This window comes from Thunnus thynnus, chromosome 20 (assembly GCF_963924715.1).
Source record: "Thunnus thynnus chromosome 20, fThuThy2.1, whole genome shotgun sequence".
NCBI classification, from domain to species: Eukaryota; Metazoa; Chordata; class Actinopteri; order Scombriformes; family Scombridae; genus Thunnus; species Thunnus thynnus.
The window spans coordinates 9,370,335-9,383,902 of NC_089536.1; the positions used below are offsets into that span (position 1 = coordinate 9,370,335).

At 38.4% G+C, this 13,568-nt stretch overlaps 1 protein-coding gene across 1 annotated transcript; it reads right to left on the bottom strand.

The window, feature by feature from the left end:
- Positions 1 to 1,755: 1,755 nt before the first annotated feature.
- On the bottom strand, positions 1,756 to 12,366 carry LOC137171731 (cerebellar degeneration-related protein 2-like). Its single transcript, XM_067575814.1, has 6 exons — positions 12,118 to 12,366; positions 10,991 to 11,103; positions 8,279 to 8,427; positions 8,029 to 8,193; positions 4,805 to 5,024; positions 1,756 to 4,233 (listed from the first exon to the last, which is right to left on the bottom strand). The coding sequence occupies exons 1-6, from the start codon at positions 12,197 to 12,199 to the stop codon at positions 3,619 to 3,621; spliced, it is 1,344 nt and encodes a 447-aa protein (XP_067431915.1). The 5' UTR covers positions 12,200 to 12,366; the 3' UTR covers positions 1,756 to 3,618.
- Between the last annotated feature and the right edge of the window lie 1,202 nt (positions 12,367 to 13,568).

Genomic DNA, 13,568 nt, shown 5'->3' on the forward strand with positions numbered 1-13,568 from the left:
AAAGTCGATAGGTGGATCGTGGGTGATGGGGGAGGTGTTGCTATGGATACGTTGGTGTATCGCCATGTGCTGCTATCTTGAGCCTCCATCTAAAGTGCCTCTGCCTCACAAGGCATTCAGGACAAACTCCCACCCGTTCATAAACGCCATTACAAAGACAGTAATGCTTTGATTCTCGTTGAAATACTTCAAGATGTTTAAGACCTTTATGAGTGGAAATGTAAATAAAGGCTTAATCAATAATGACACTTGCATTTTTTTTTTCATTGGTTTGTTACTTTGCTCAATAAATATTGTAATGTCAGCTTGTCCCGTGCTTTTTTCCCCCCACATTTTACACTAAAATACCATTAACAGTGACACGTAAATCTTATTTAAAGGTCCAGTGTGTAGAATTTAGTGGCGTCTAGCAGAACAGACTTGGCAGAAATGGAAAACAATATTCTTAAGAATGTTTTAATTATGTGTATAATGAGCCCTTTATATCCACATAGGGAGCTGGTCATGATATTTTTTTTCCTAGGGTGGTGAAGTCATGACCCGCCCTATACTGCCTGATTTGTTTACCCTGATATCTTTACCCTAATCCTAACCAATCTCACTCCTCACATTAAAACCTAACCAACCCAACCAACGAAGGCAATGAGTACTCGCCGATCAGAGGCAGAGTAGGGAAAGTCATGACTTTGCCATCCTAGGAAAAATAATTGGTGAAGGTCTTCTTCCATGAAGCCCGCCATGTTGCTACAGTAGCCCAGACTGGACAAACCAAACATCAGCTCTAGAGAGGGCCTTTCGCATATTTCACAAGTTTTGCGGCCACCATAGTTTCTCCTACACACTTGGGAGGAGAGGGGTATTCAGCTGGTTGTAATCTCACTGTTAGATGATACTAAATCCTACACACTTGTCCTTTAAGTCACTCTGGAATTTTTTTTTTCATCATTAAAGTGTTGCTCTTGTTTCTTGATAAGATATGATACCTAGAAAATCTGCTTAATTGATTTTATATGATTGGATTCTTCTTAATGGACCATTTTGATATGTAAAAGTACAGGTTTAAACAAAATCAATGATGGCTGAATACCATTTAGCATTATGTTAAGCTAAATGTTGTTATTTGGTCATTTAGTCGAATGTTATTGGAGTAAAGTTTTGTTATTTGAGGTTAAGTGTGTTTTTTCTGTGAACTTTAAACTGTCAGGTCAGATATGTCGACTATATTCAATATTACTCCTTTTACTCGTCAATCTAAACAGGTCAGATATTAGCAAGCTAACGTAAACTTTGTCAGTTGGTTCATTCAGCTAGCTAACGCAACAGTAGGTTGTTTGTAGGTGTAAATATTTAGTAAAAACTAATCTCTATGTAAGAACTACTTCGTTTAGTACAACTGTCGTCACAGTGACCTTTGACCATCAAATCTTATCAGTTTGTCCTTGAGTCCAAGTAGACCTTTGTGCCAAACTTGAAGAAATCCCCTAAAGGTTTTCCTGAGATATTGCGTCATGTGACCGGGACGGACGGACAACCGGAAAACATAATTTTATAAAAAGCATTTTCTCACAGGTCTCAATGAGGATCTGATTTTAATTGTTAATAACTTCTTTTTTTCCTTTTTAATGATTTCCTTTAAGGCCGATCGACGTGTCGGGTTTGTTTAAAGTCCAGCAGGGTGTCTGGACGGCTGACATCAAAGCGCTTTTTTTTTTTTTTTTATAACATCACATGATAAAAAACACATTATACAACTCACAAAGTGTATCAGAGATTTATGATGTCCAGGTTTAATTGTGACACTGACTCAATAAATATGGTTCAATCACCATTTCACAATGCAGCGACTAAGCAAATAAAAAGACACAAACTTGCCACTTCAGCTTACGTCATGTTTTATGGCTCAGAGCAAGAGGTCCAACCATGAAACAGGTAAAAACTCAGCGTACATACATTCAGCAGGTTATTCAGATTTAGAAGATTGAAACAGTAGCACGTCACACTTTAACTACATATGACAGTATTATAAAGTGTCAGGGGAGCATTGATAATGCCTGTGCAATACTAAAGTGCATTTCAATGTGATTTTTTTTTTTTTTTTAGATATCTACAAACTATGTGCACAGTTTTAAGCTTAACAAGGACACAAGAATTACATCAGGCAGCAAAAAGCAACACAGAACTGCTGCTGTGGAAAAAAGCTTCCAATCATACATGGCTTCATGAAACAACTGGCTAATATATCAAGAGGCCGTTACATGATCAAGTACATAGAGAGAGTTAATATTTTGGTAAACCTCAGAACTTCCCTTAAATATAAACATTCACTCACATTCACCTAACCTAACATACAATAATCAAGTATAATTTCATAGAGAGATGTTACAATTTCAATAATCCTAATATTTTTGAGCACCTTGAATCACCAGCTACTCACCAATATACCATTACACGCTATATTGGTCGCCCTTATAGGCAGGCAAAACTATTCCCAAAAAAACTTTTTTTTTAAATAGTTGCAAGGAAAAAAAAAATTAAAGAGTTCACATTAGATCATAGGAGCTCAGTAAACAAAGCAAATAGCAGTTACAGCAGATAGCACTTTATTTTACAGACCTAACAGACCTATTTTCTAATAATTTTTTAGAAAGTTTCCTGGAAAGAGACGTATAATGTGGTACAAATTACAAGGAAAACAACCGTATTAGTTGAGTTTATAAGCAGTAGTTGATTTCCAGATGAATTACTTGAAATAAGGACATTTTATTCTACATATATATATTAAATTGTTATGCAACTGTATAATTGAATTTAGGCAAATTTCACTAAGACTTTTTAGGTTGGAGTTACAGCTACAACGATTGGTCGATCGACAGAAAATTAAGCAGTAATTACAAGATAATTAATGAATTAACCATTTAAGACAAGCATACACACAAATCATGTGTTCCAGCTCCTCAAATGTGAACATTTGCTGGTTTTCTTAATCTTACAAATACCTTGTGCTCTGGGAAAAGGACTTTTTACTCTATTCTTTGACATTTTATAGACTATACAATTAAAATAAAAAAAAAAAAGTTAATTGCTATCTTTAAAGCTATTAATTGGAATTATTTAATAGAAAGTGTACCTATTTTCTATATAACTGGTACCAATTTACATCCTTTCCAGGAAGCTTCCCAACATGACAGTTACATGTCAGTTTTTTTCTTAGAAATTATAGGAAACTACGAGCCCTGTAAAATAAAAGTGTGACAGATACATCTTATGAAAAGAAAACTAGATTATTCCCCAGATATTATTCCTCAGGAGCTTGTTTTCGGTGAGGTAGAGTGATTGTACAGTGGAGACGGCGGCGTTAGGCACTGGTGTTTCTGTGCATCTGAGACGTGAGCTGGTGGTGTTTTGGCCTTCTTGTTCCTGCATCACTCGTATCTCTCAAACCCTTTTTTTTTTTTTTTGCATAACAAAATTACCATTTCTGGGCAAATAACATACAGTTAAGAGTAAGTTAGCATCTTTCTCTGCTGTGAAGGTCTTTCCAAAGTTTCCTCTGTAACTGGAAGACGATGATTAATCTCGCAGCAGGTCTGTTTTTCTTTCTTTCTTTTTAAAAAGTAACTAATGCAAAATAGGCATCACTTCACCAGCCGAGGGTCTCCCCCTGTTTTCAATCAGGTCCTCTTTGGTTTTCTGAATGCGGGAGAAAATTTCCCTAAAAAGTTCCTTGTACTCCGGCTGGTGAAAGTCATCCTCAAAGTCCTCCATGTCTGCTAGAGCTGGACAAGCGGAGGCGAGGGACGCGGTCTGGACGGACTTGTGGGTCTGCCCGTCCTCCTCCTCCTCCTCCTCCTGCAGCCCCAGGTGGAAGCGGCGCAGCAGCTCATCGTACTTCACCTGCAAGGCACTGTACTGGGCATCCACCTCGTTGAGCAGGGAGATCCCGCGATACTTCACCACCTCGGCTCGGCGCACGCAGGAGCACTCGTGGTCGTAGATCCTGTCGGGAGAGTCGGGTATCTGCGTCATCTTTATCAGACGCTCGCTGTCCCATCGCTTCAGGGCCCGGGGGCTTTTAGCTGCCGCCTCCCCGTCGTTCTCCTCCTCCGGGTTGAGGAGCATCGAGTCAGACAGCAGCCCCTGCAGCAGGTTGGACCTGGTGGATCTTGTGGAGGACTCTGATTTCCAGAGCTGACGCAGCTCCTCGGCCTCACGCTCCAGCTCAGACACTCGTTCCTGAAGAGAAATCAAACAGAAAAAGGGACTTTAGAGAAGACGAACTGAACTCCGAGTGCAACTGACATGTTTCATTTGGCCATGATGATGATGATGATGATGAAGCATCCTTGTGCTTCCACTGCTCCTGCCGATTTACTTTATTTAAGAAGACAATAAGCTGACAGTAAGAGTCTTTTTCATTCCTTTGAAATGATGATGGGTTTTATTTTTAGATCAAAGCCTTACACATGACCATATTATAACTGCTGGGAACTAAAACCACGTTGCATATTTGAGTTTCCTCATGATTTTAAGAAGGTTTTCATGAAGCAAAGAACAAAACTACAAAAATTATACCCAAATTGTAATAAACCAGAATAACCAGAACCAGATAGTTTCCTTACAGTCTTTCAAATGGTAAAAAAATATTATTTGTCCTCTTTGTTGCAACATCATTTGCAGTTTTGGACAAAAAATTTAAAAAACTCAACAAGTGTAAAACTCACATGTTGCTCACTTGTCTCGTCATGTTTTTGTATGTGTGCGCTTTGCAAACAAACACAAGGTGAGAGATATTTGTCAAACGTACCTGACACGCCTTCATCCCCGCCAGCTGCTGCTCCAGCGCTGCGTTCTCACCGGCGAGCAGCTCCGCCTCTCGTTCCGCCTCCTCCCTCCGAGCACGCTCACTGGCAAACTGGGTCTGGAGGGTGCGGAGGGACTGTCGCAGGGACGCCTGCTCCTCCTCGCGCCACGACATGTCGGAGGACTCCGGGTCTGAGGGTTCATCTGGGTCGTAGTCAGAATACCTGCACAGAGTCACAGACAGTCATATTTATCTTCTTCTATATCTTTTATTATAGTTTTTTTTCTGGTTCTAGTAATGTGTGCTAATAAAATCTACTGTCAACTATACTATAATCAGTCTATTAAAGGAATAGTTCAGCATTTTAGGAAAACCATTCTGATATCTGTACGCTAACCATTAAGCTCCAGACAACTGGAAGTTAGCTTAGCTTAGCACAAAGACTGGCCACGGGGGGAAACAGCTAGCGTGGCTCTATCTAAAAAAAAAAGAAAAATCTGCCTACCAGCACCTCTAAAGTTCACTAATTAACATGTTATATCTTGTTGGTTTCATACGAACAAAAATTGAAGTGTAAAAACAACAAGTACTGGTTTTACTGGGTGTTATGTGCTGGACTACTTCTTGGCCGGGTGCAGTGGCTTCCTGGCAAATAAGTATAGTTTCCAAAATGTCCAACTATTCCTAAATTGATCATTCAACATAAAATATCAATGGGTGTACAGACAGAACTAACGATACTAACAAATTATTCTTCAGTACCTCCCAAAGCTTTTTATGATACTTTTCACACTTCAACACACAGTTTCTATTTAAACTCAACTTTTAAACAAACATGGGCAGGAATTCGTCTAAATGCTCAGAATAACGGGAAGTTTGAACACCTTCAGTTTCATGAAAACTGAGGAAATTTTATCAGTTGAGAAAGACCATGTGACAAAGTTTAAAGAGCTCCGGAGCTGACGAGTAAGCGGACACTGAGTGGATGATTTAAGACTGCTTGGGATAATTATTTGTGCCTCATGTGGTTTTTCCACAAAAAAAAGTTCAATTACATATTTAAAAATTCTTAAAATTACATTTACACAATTACAAATTGCTTCCAAAGTAGTTGTGATGTCAAAATCATGCTCTTTAACGGTTTAAGGTGAGTTTTAAAAAGGTGAGAAACTTTCTCCCTTCAGCACATGAATGTTAAAACAAACTCTGAACATCCAGTGAGGTAACAAAAAGCAAAACTTTGGAGTGGAGAGGGACTTTATCTAACCATAAACTATTACCTAACCTTAATCATTTTTATCTAACCATGCACGCTGACATTTTGTAATCTGTTTCACAACTGGCTTTAGTATTTTATCTGTGACGTGTGTCTGCTTAATTAGGGAAAAAAAAGTGAGAGGTGGAAAAATAAAGCACAGCGGAGAGAGAGATGACAACGGCGTGTGCTGAAGGTCATGAACCAGGTTCAAACACATCACACTGTGGATGCAAAGTATAATGTTTTATTATTTTATTCATTACTATTATTATTATTGGTGACTGTCTAGCAATCAGCATTTAGGATTTCAATAAATTAAACAAATATTTTAGATTTTATTTCTTGTCTATACATATTATTGTGTATATTTTTGCAAGTATGTTGCGTATGTACGATTTTATACCAGAATAAGTCAAACGACAACAGACAAAACACTAAAACTGATTATGTAAAAACAAGAAACAGGAGATAAGGCTGAGAAAAGAACACCAAGCAGAGAACTCAGCACTTATCAGTAGAACAGAGGTGATTAGAAATCAGCGCAATAATCAATCGGCAGCTTCAGGGGAGATATTGAGACACATTTGAGTCCTCCAGCTCAGACTCTGACCTCTTTCCCTCCAACCTCACCACTCACTCATTTATCTGCTGTGTTTATCAGTGAGTTTTCCATCCACATGACCTGGATGTTTTGAGGGAGCAGTCCAAACAGGATTACACACACACACACACACACACACACACACAGACTAAACTCAGGCGGTAAATGAACCTGTCACACTACAGGCCAAAAGGAAGTTAACTCTGCGTGAAACAGTCAGAGTAGGGCTGCTGTGAGGTAAATCTGTCCAACTGCCAGCAGGTAGGATTAGCACACATAGTGAGGCAGCGCTAATGCCCGGAGGATTTACTGCTTCCCTTTTTGAAGACACGTCTTACAAAGAGCCTCTGGATCTGTGACAAAGCAATCATGATGGGTTTTTTTTTTTAAACTAAGTCAAGGAAAGTGTTACAGTACAAAAATCTCAGGAGGTGTAAAGACATTTTTGTCCAGAGATGATTCTCGTTGGCTGAATCCAGCAACACAAGCGACCTGAACTGATAATTTCCTGCTATAATCAGCATGAAACATGATCAGTGATGTTGATGTGGTTGTTAACGAGTGTCTGTGCGTTAATTAGCAAGTATTAGGAAGCATGAGTGGTGTTGATACAAACTCTTGCGAGGCTGCAACGAACCATTACTTTCATTATTTATTAATCTGCTGATTATTTCTACAATTCATCAATTAATCGTCTAGTAGTTTACATAATCCAAGTTCCAGAGCTGAAGGTGAGGTCTTTAAATTGCTAGTTTTCTTTGACTTATAGTCCAAAATACAAAGATATTCAATTTGCAATGATAGAAAACAGAGAAATCAGCAAATCTTCACATCTGAGAAACTAAAACCAGCAAACGATCGGAATTTTTGCTTCATAAATTAAACAACTCTGTTAAACACAAAATTAATGTTGCTTAATTTTCTGCAGAATAATTGATTAATCTATGAAGTCGTAACATTTGCATGCAATATTTTATACATCAATCTGATCTGGACCCCATAATGGTCTTCACTGCCTGTCTATCTGGTGGTGCATAATATATCAGGCAGCAACTAATGATTTCAAGTTCAGATTTAAATGGTATCAATTAATCTTTCAATCATTTTTACTAAATAATGAAAAATCTCCATCACAATTTTCCAAAACCTCAAACTGCTAATTTCATCTAACCAACAGTTCAAAGATTTTCATTTACTTCGATTAAAAATCTTGAAATCTTCACATTTGAGAAGCTGGAACCAGTAAATGTTTGGCATTTTTGCTCAATAATTGACTTAAACTTTCAATTAATCAAATTTACCAACTGAATAATCCACTAATCTTTTCAGCACTAATGATATAAATAAAGTATTCAAGAGTATGCTCACCTGTTTTGCAGCTCTTTCAGGCAGGACACGCTCTGAGTGCCGCGAGGTGACCACATCTCTCTGTGCGGAGGCTTCTGAGGCTGAGAAGGACTCAACTTCATGTCTTCAACCTGATGTTGCAGCTCCTCCACCTGCGTCTGCAGCAGCTCCACGGTTTCTGTCAGCCTGAACGGAAAACACAGCTCCGTTAGGACACTAATGAGGGACTAAGATCTTCAGGTAAACTGGAGGAATCTGATCACTGTCTCACCCCTGGATCTTCTGCTGGGCCGTCCTGTTGTCCAGAGACAGTTTGTGGTTGTTCTGTTCCAGCTCTCTGGCCGACACGTCCAGCTGCTCGTACACCTTAGCATGCTGGTCGTTGACCTGCCTGAGGAGGTCCACTTGCTTCGTCAGGTACTGGAGAAGAGAAGACGAGATATCCAGATGTTTAATTGACATTATACGTCACACTATGATGACTGTGAGTTGAAAGATGTCATTACCTCAGCAAAGGGAAACAGTGTCCTAAACTGACAATTCTTAATTAAAAAGCTGCCTTGATGAGCTTTCAAAGTTATGTTTCCATTTAGTGTTTCTCACCTAAACACACTGTGTGTTTCCTTCATGTCTGACAAACATGTTGAATCCTTCCTCATAAAATATTTAAAGTGGAGTTCAGGTGGCGTCTTCTGGGGTCTTGATTTGTCTGATCCAAACTCTGGAGCTCAAAGATTCTCAGTTTATCATAGAGAAGATTAGCGAGTATTATATTTGGGGCTAAAAATTAGCAAATGTTTGGCATCTTTGCCTTTGAAAATGACTTGGACGATTGATCGACTATCAATATAGATGCAGATTGAGTCTCTATCGACTGATCGGGAAGCTGATTGTTTCACCTCTAATTTTATATACATCATATTTGACTAACGCTGTACCAATGTGCTTCCATTAATGTCATTTACTTTCTTTGTTTGTTTTTTCTCTATAGTGCTATGTGCAGTGCGGTGCGGTTTTGATATTGATGCGGTCAATTGCTAATTTTATATATCATGTTAAATATATATTGTATAAATGTATTTGAAGAGTCTAATTTTTGAATACTAGTAAATTCTGCACAGTTTCATTCATGTTTTCTTGCAAGCCATCTTCTTCACTGCTACACGTCTTTGTGCATTACCGCCACCGCTACTTGTTCAGCAGAATAGCGTGAAACGGTGTGCACTTTCATGTGTGTCTTTGAGCGTTTGTGTGTTCTGTGGTGCTACTTGAATTCGAAAACTCCACAGGGTAGCTTTAATCTGAACGGCTAAATGTAATGTTTTTGCTATATATACACTTACATATCAGGAGACTCAACAGTTTATACTGATGAATATGGTGCTCATAAGGGAACCAATCCCCTCTTGTTGCCATTATCAATTAGCTGTTTTAGCTGCTATGCTGCTAATTGCTACTTGCAAGGAATCTAAAAAGACAAATCTGACATTACTGTAGATTTTGTTGCTTCTCATCAACACAAAGATCTCTTCAAGCTTCATCTGAGGTTCCTTTAAGTAACAGTTTCTTAAAGAACAGGTTATCTTATCAGTCATTGCAGACAGGAAACTTTGAACCTTTTGTCATGTAACCTGTCTGCTGAAAGTCAACAGACAGGAAAAAACAACAAAAAAAACACACTGAGAATCAACTTCAAAGTGACCACAGACCTGCTGTCAGCTCAACAGTTCAATGTCAAACCACAGAATGAATCCTGCACAGCAACACTGAACATAAACAGTCCAAAGTCAATGATACCATGTATGTATGTCAACGATCGTTCTCACGACATTTCTGCTTCATCAAATGCCTTCATTCCGGTCGGTGGTGGAAGAAGTACTCAGATCCTAAGTATTATGAGCTTGATGCAGTGAAAGTATTGCAGTAAAAGTACTTGTTTCTTCCCTCTGACTGATATATTATTATATATGACATCATTAGATTATTAATACTGAAGCATCAGTGTTAGAGCAGCATGTTACTGTTGTAGCTGCTGGAGGTGGAGCTAGTTTCAACTACTTTATATACAGTTAGCTGGTTTAGTCCAGTGGTTCCCAACCTAGGGGTCGGGCCCCTCCAAAGGGTCACCAGATAAATCTGAGGGGTCGTGAGATGATTAATGGGAGAGGAAAGAAGAAAAAACGAAGTTCTGATACACAAATCTGTTTTCAGTTTTTGGACTTTTTCTCTAATATTTGACTTTTTGGTGAAATATTGGATCATTTGAACATTTACTGAGATGAAACCATGTGAGAAATTTAGAGGGAAAAATCACTATTTAATAGCTTTTTATATTATCCATTGTGTCAAATCTTCATCTGAGAAGTAACTAAAGCTGTCAGATAAATGTGGTGGAGTAGAAAGCACAATATTTCCCTCTGAAATGTAGTAGAGTGGAAGTATAAAGTAGCATCAAATGGAAATACTCAAGTACAAATACAAGTACCTCTAAACTGTATTTAAGTACAGTCTTTTACTGTCACTCTTTACTGAGTGACAGTAAACGAGATGGGAAGCAGCTAATTAATTGTATCACAGGTCATGAGCTAGAGTCAGACCTGTGACGTCACACGCTTACAGCACAAGTCTTAAGAGATTAATTCTGTATGGCAGCAGTGACACGGAGGGACAGATTTAATGCCAGACATCACAGACTGACTCGACTACTCAGGGAAATTAAAACAAGTAGACAAGAGATCCGAAAAAAGCTGCAAGCTAAATATTGAGTTTCTATTTTAAACTAATGCGCGAAGACTTATAAGTCTGTACACAAGAGGACAGAAAGAAAACAACTATACGGGCTAAATAAACATGTGATTGTACAATTTAAAACTGCATTTAAGAGGATGTCAGTTTGACCAAACCAGACTCTATTCATAGCATCAGTGAATTTTAGATTAAAAAGACACTTAAAGTCAGTTTAGATCACGTCCAGGGTCTTTACCTCGATCTCTTGCAGTTGTTCCTGGTTGTTGGAGTACATCTGCTGCAGGCCCTGCTCCAGCTCCCGGTTCCTCTCCAGGAGAGTCTTCCCGAGCTCGGCTGCCAACTGCAGGTCTGCAGGAGAGACGGAGTGAGGAACCACAACTGCTACAGCCTTCATGGTTTAGTCTCACTGAGACACATCGACCTTTCAGTACAAGCAGCTTTGTGCGGTTTTGCAGTTGTTGGCAAGAATCCAGTAACCCACTTTTTAAAATTTGTGCAAACAGACATGAGATCAAATCAGAGCAGAAACACACATTTTTAGTAAGTAAGGACTTCTGGTCATATCTGAAGCACCTATTAATTTACACTATTTTTAATGCAAATAGTATATTATAGTTATGGTTATATGTATAGTTTAGTTATTGAATTTACTGAGTTAATCTATTTAGCTACTGTATATAATTTAGTGTTTAATTGGCTTTGTTTCTTTTACCTACCTCATTGGTTTTGTATTTTGATTTATGTCAAGCAGCTGCTGTAACACTTTAATTTCCATTTGGGATTAATAAAGTATTCCCTCCATCCATCCCCTCATCAGTACTCTATCTATCTATCTATCTATCTATCTATCTATCTATCTATATTAACTAGCCTCTTGTTGTTTAGTCTTCCAGGCAGCCCTCTAAAGATTATTATTTAAAAATCACTAATAATTGGTAAAAAATGACACAACAGTGACGCAAATATGAACAATTATAAGGGACTAGTGCACAGACAAACCCATCCGAAGATATGCAATAAAGCATGGAGGTGTGAATGATGTCAAAGCCACTTCATTTTTTTCCCGCTTTGCCGCATATGTGAGTCCTGCTGACTCCTTTCTTTCTAAGGTGCTTCATTTTTTTATTACTAAACCAGCTTATAGAACATCCTGACTAGAGAAACAATACATATCATGTGTTCACAAACCCTGATAGAAATTCCTATAAATGTAAGCTGCTGTGCACCTGCAGGGCTCAGTGTGTGTTTTTAATGTGATGCGTTAATTAAACCTGCAGCTGTAATGTTTTTAATTGTTATTTGACTATAAAAGGATCGATATCTGTCAGGCTGCAGGGACAAAGACTGGAGAGGAAACGTTACCATGCTCAAGGTCTTGCTTGTCGTACCACGGTTCCTCCTCCTTGATCTCAAATTCTTCCTCCACGATCATGTCTGTCAGCATGTTTGGGGTCTAGAAGGAGCCGCGCGGCGTGAAGATCCTCCGGTACCGTTACATGACAGAGTCCAGGTGCGGAGACGGGTTCAGTCTGCCCGCCTGGAGCAGCCGGCGCCGGGCGGTGTGAGCTTCATCACCGGGGACCGGACAGACATCTGAACTCACTGATGATGATGATGAAGCTCATATGCGTTAGTGGCAGGGTTCCGGTTTGACATTTCTGAATAAAAGCCGTGTTGGTGAGCAGCTCATTAACTGAAGATAATTTAATTAGAGATAAATATGAATAAATGGAGGAAAATCTCGCATATAAATGCTGAGGCTTGAAAATAAATGTGATGGATTCACATCCAGACCATTATTTTACGTACTGTACCACATCAGAAACCCATACAAATTATATTTATATGTTAAATTATATATTTACAATTCAAATTGTTATGCATGCATATATACAAGCCATTCAAATTAAATCAATCAATCAATCAGTCAAATCAAAGTATCTGTTTCTCAGCATTTTTATGTTTTTGAATATTAACATATTATATATACTATATAATATATTTATATGTACTGTATATATAATGATATCATATATATAATATAGTGTGGTAGCACTTTTCAACGTGCTTTATACAATACTTTAAAACAGTGGTTCTCAAAGTGGGGTCCAGGGACCCCCAAGGGGTCCTTAAGGAGGTTCCAGGTGTCCCCATCAAAAAGAGAATTCATTTATTTTCACTACATTTCCATCCATAAGTAAAACAATGACTGTATGACTGTTTTGATCATGGGTTTCATGCACTTTCTGTAATAAAACATCTAAAAGCAAAGTTCTTATCAGATGGGGGTCTGTGGTCTTTGTGTCAGTTTAGAGTCCTTGATGTGAGAAAGTTTGAGAACCACTGAGTTAAAAACAACATAAAAATGACAATTAAGACAAAGCACAATCAATATGGGATCTTTATCAATAAAGTAAACAGGTAATAATGCAAAGATGACACATAAAACAAACAACGAGATAATAAAGATTAAAAAAGAAGTTACATTTAAAATAAGTCCGAGTCAAATAACCTTTACCGTCTGTAATTAACATATATTTTAATATGATCTCAGTGTTTACGGTCATTCTGCTTTCTTTGGCTTTTATGTTGAAGGTCAGTTTACGCAGTTTCCGGTGTGGTTTCCTCTCTCTGACAGTTTGAGCACCTCCTCCTCACCACACCTGCTCCTGCTCACTGGTTCCTCCCTTTGAAACCGCAGCGCACAAACTCTAAGTGACCACCAGGAGGCGCTGCAGATAATTTCACCACCACATGAATATTATGATGATATTTACAGAATATTAATGAGCTGATGGTTTCAAAATGTTAAT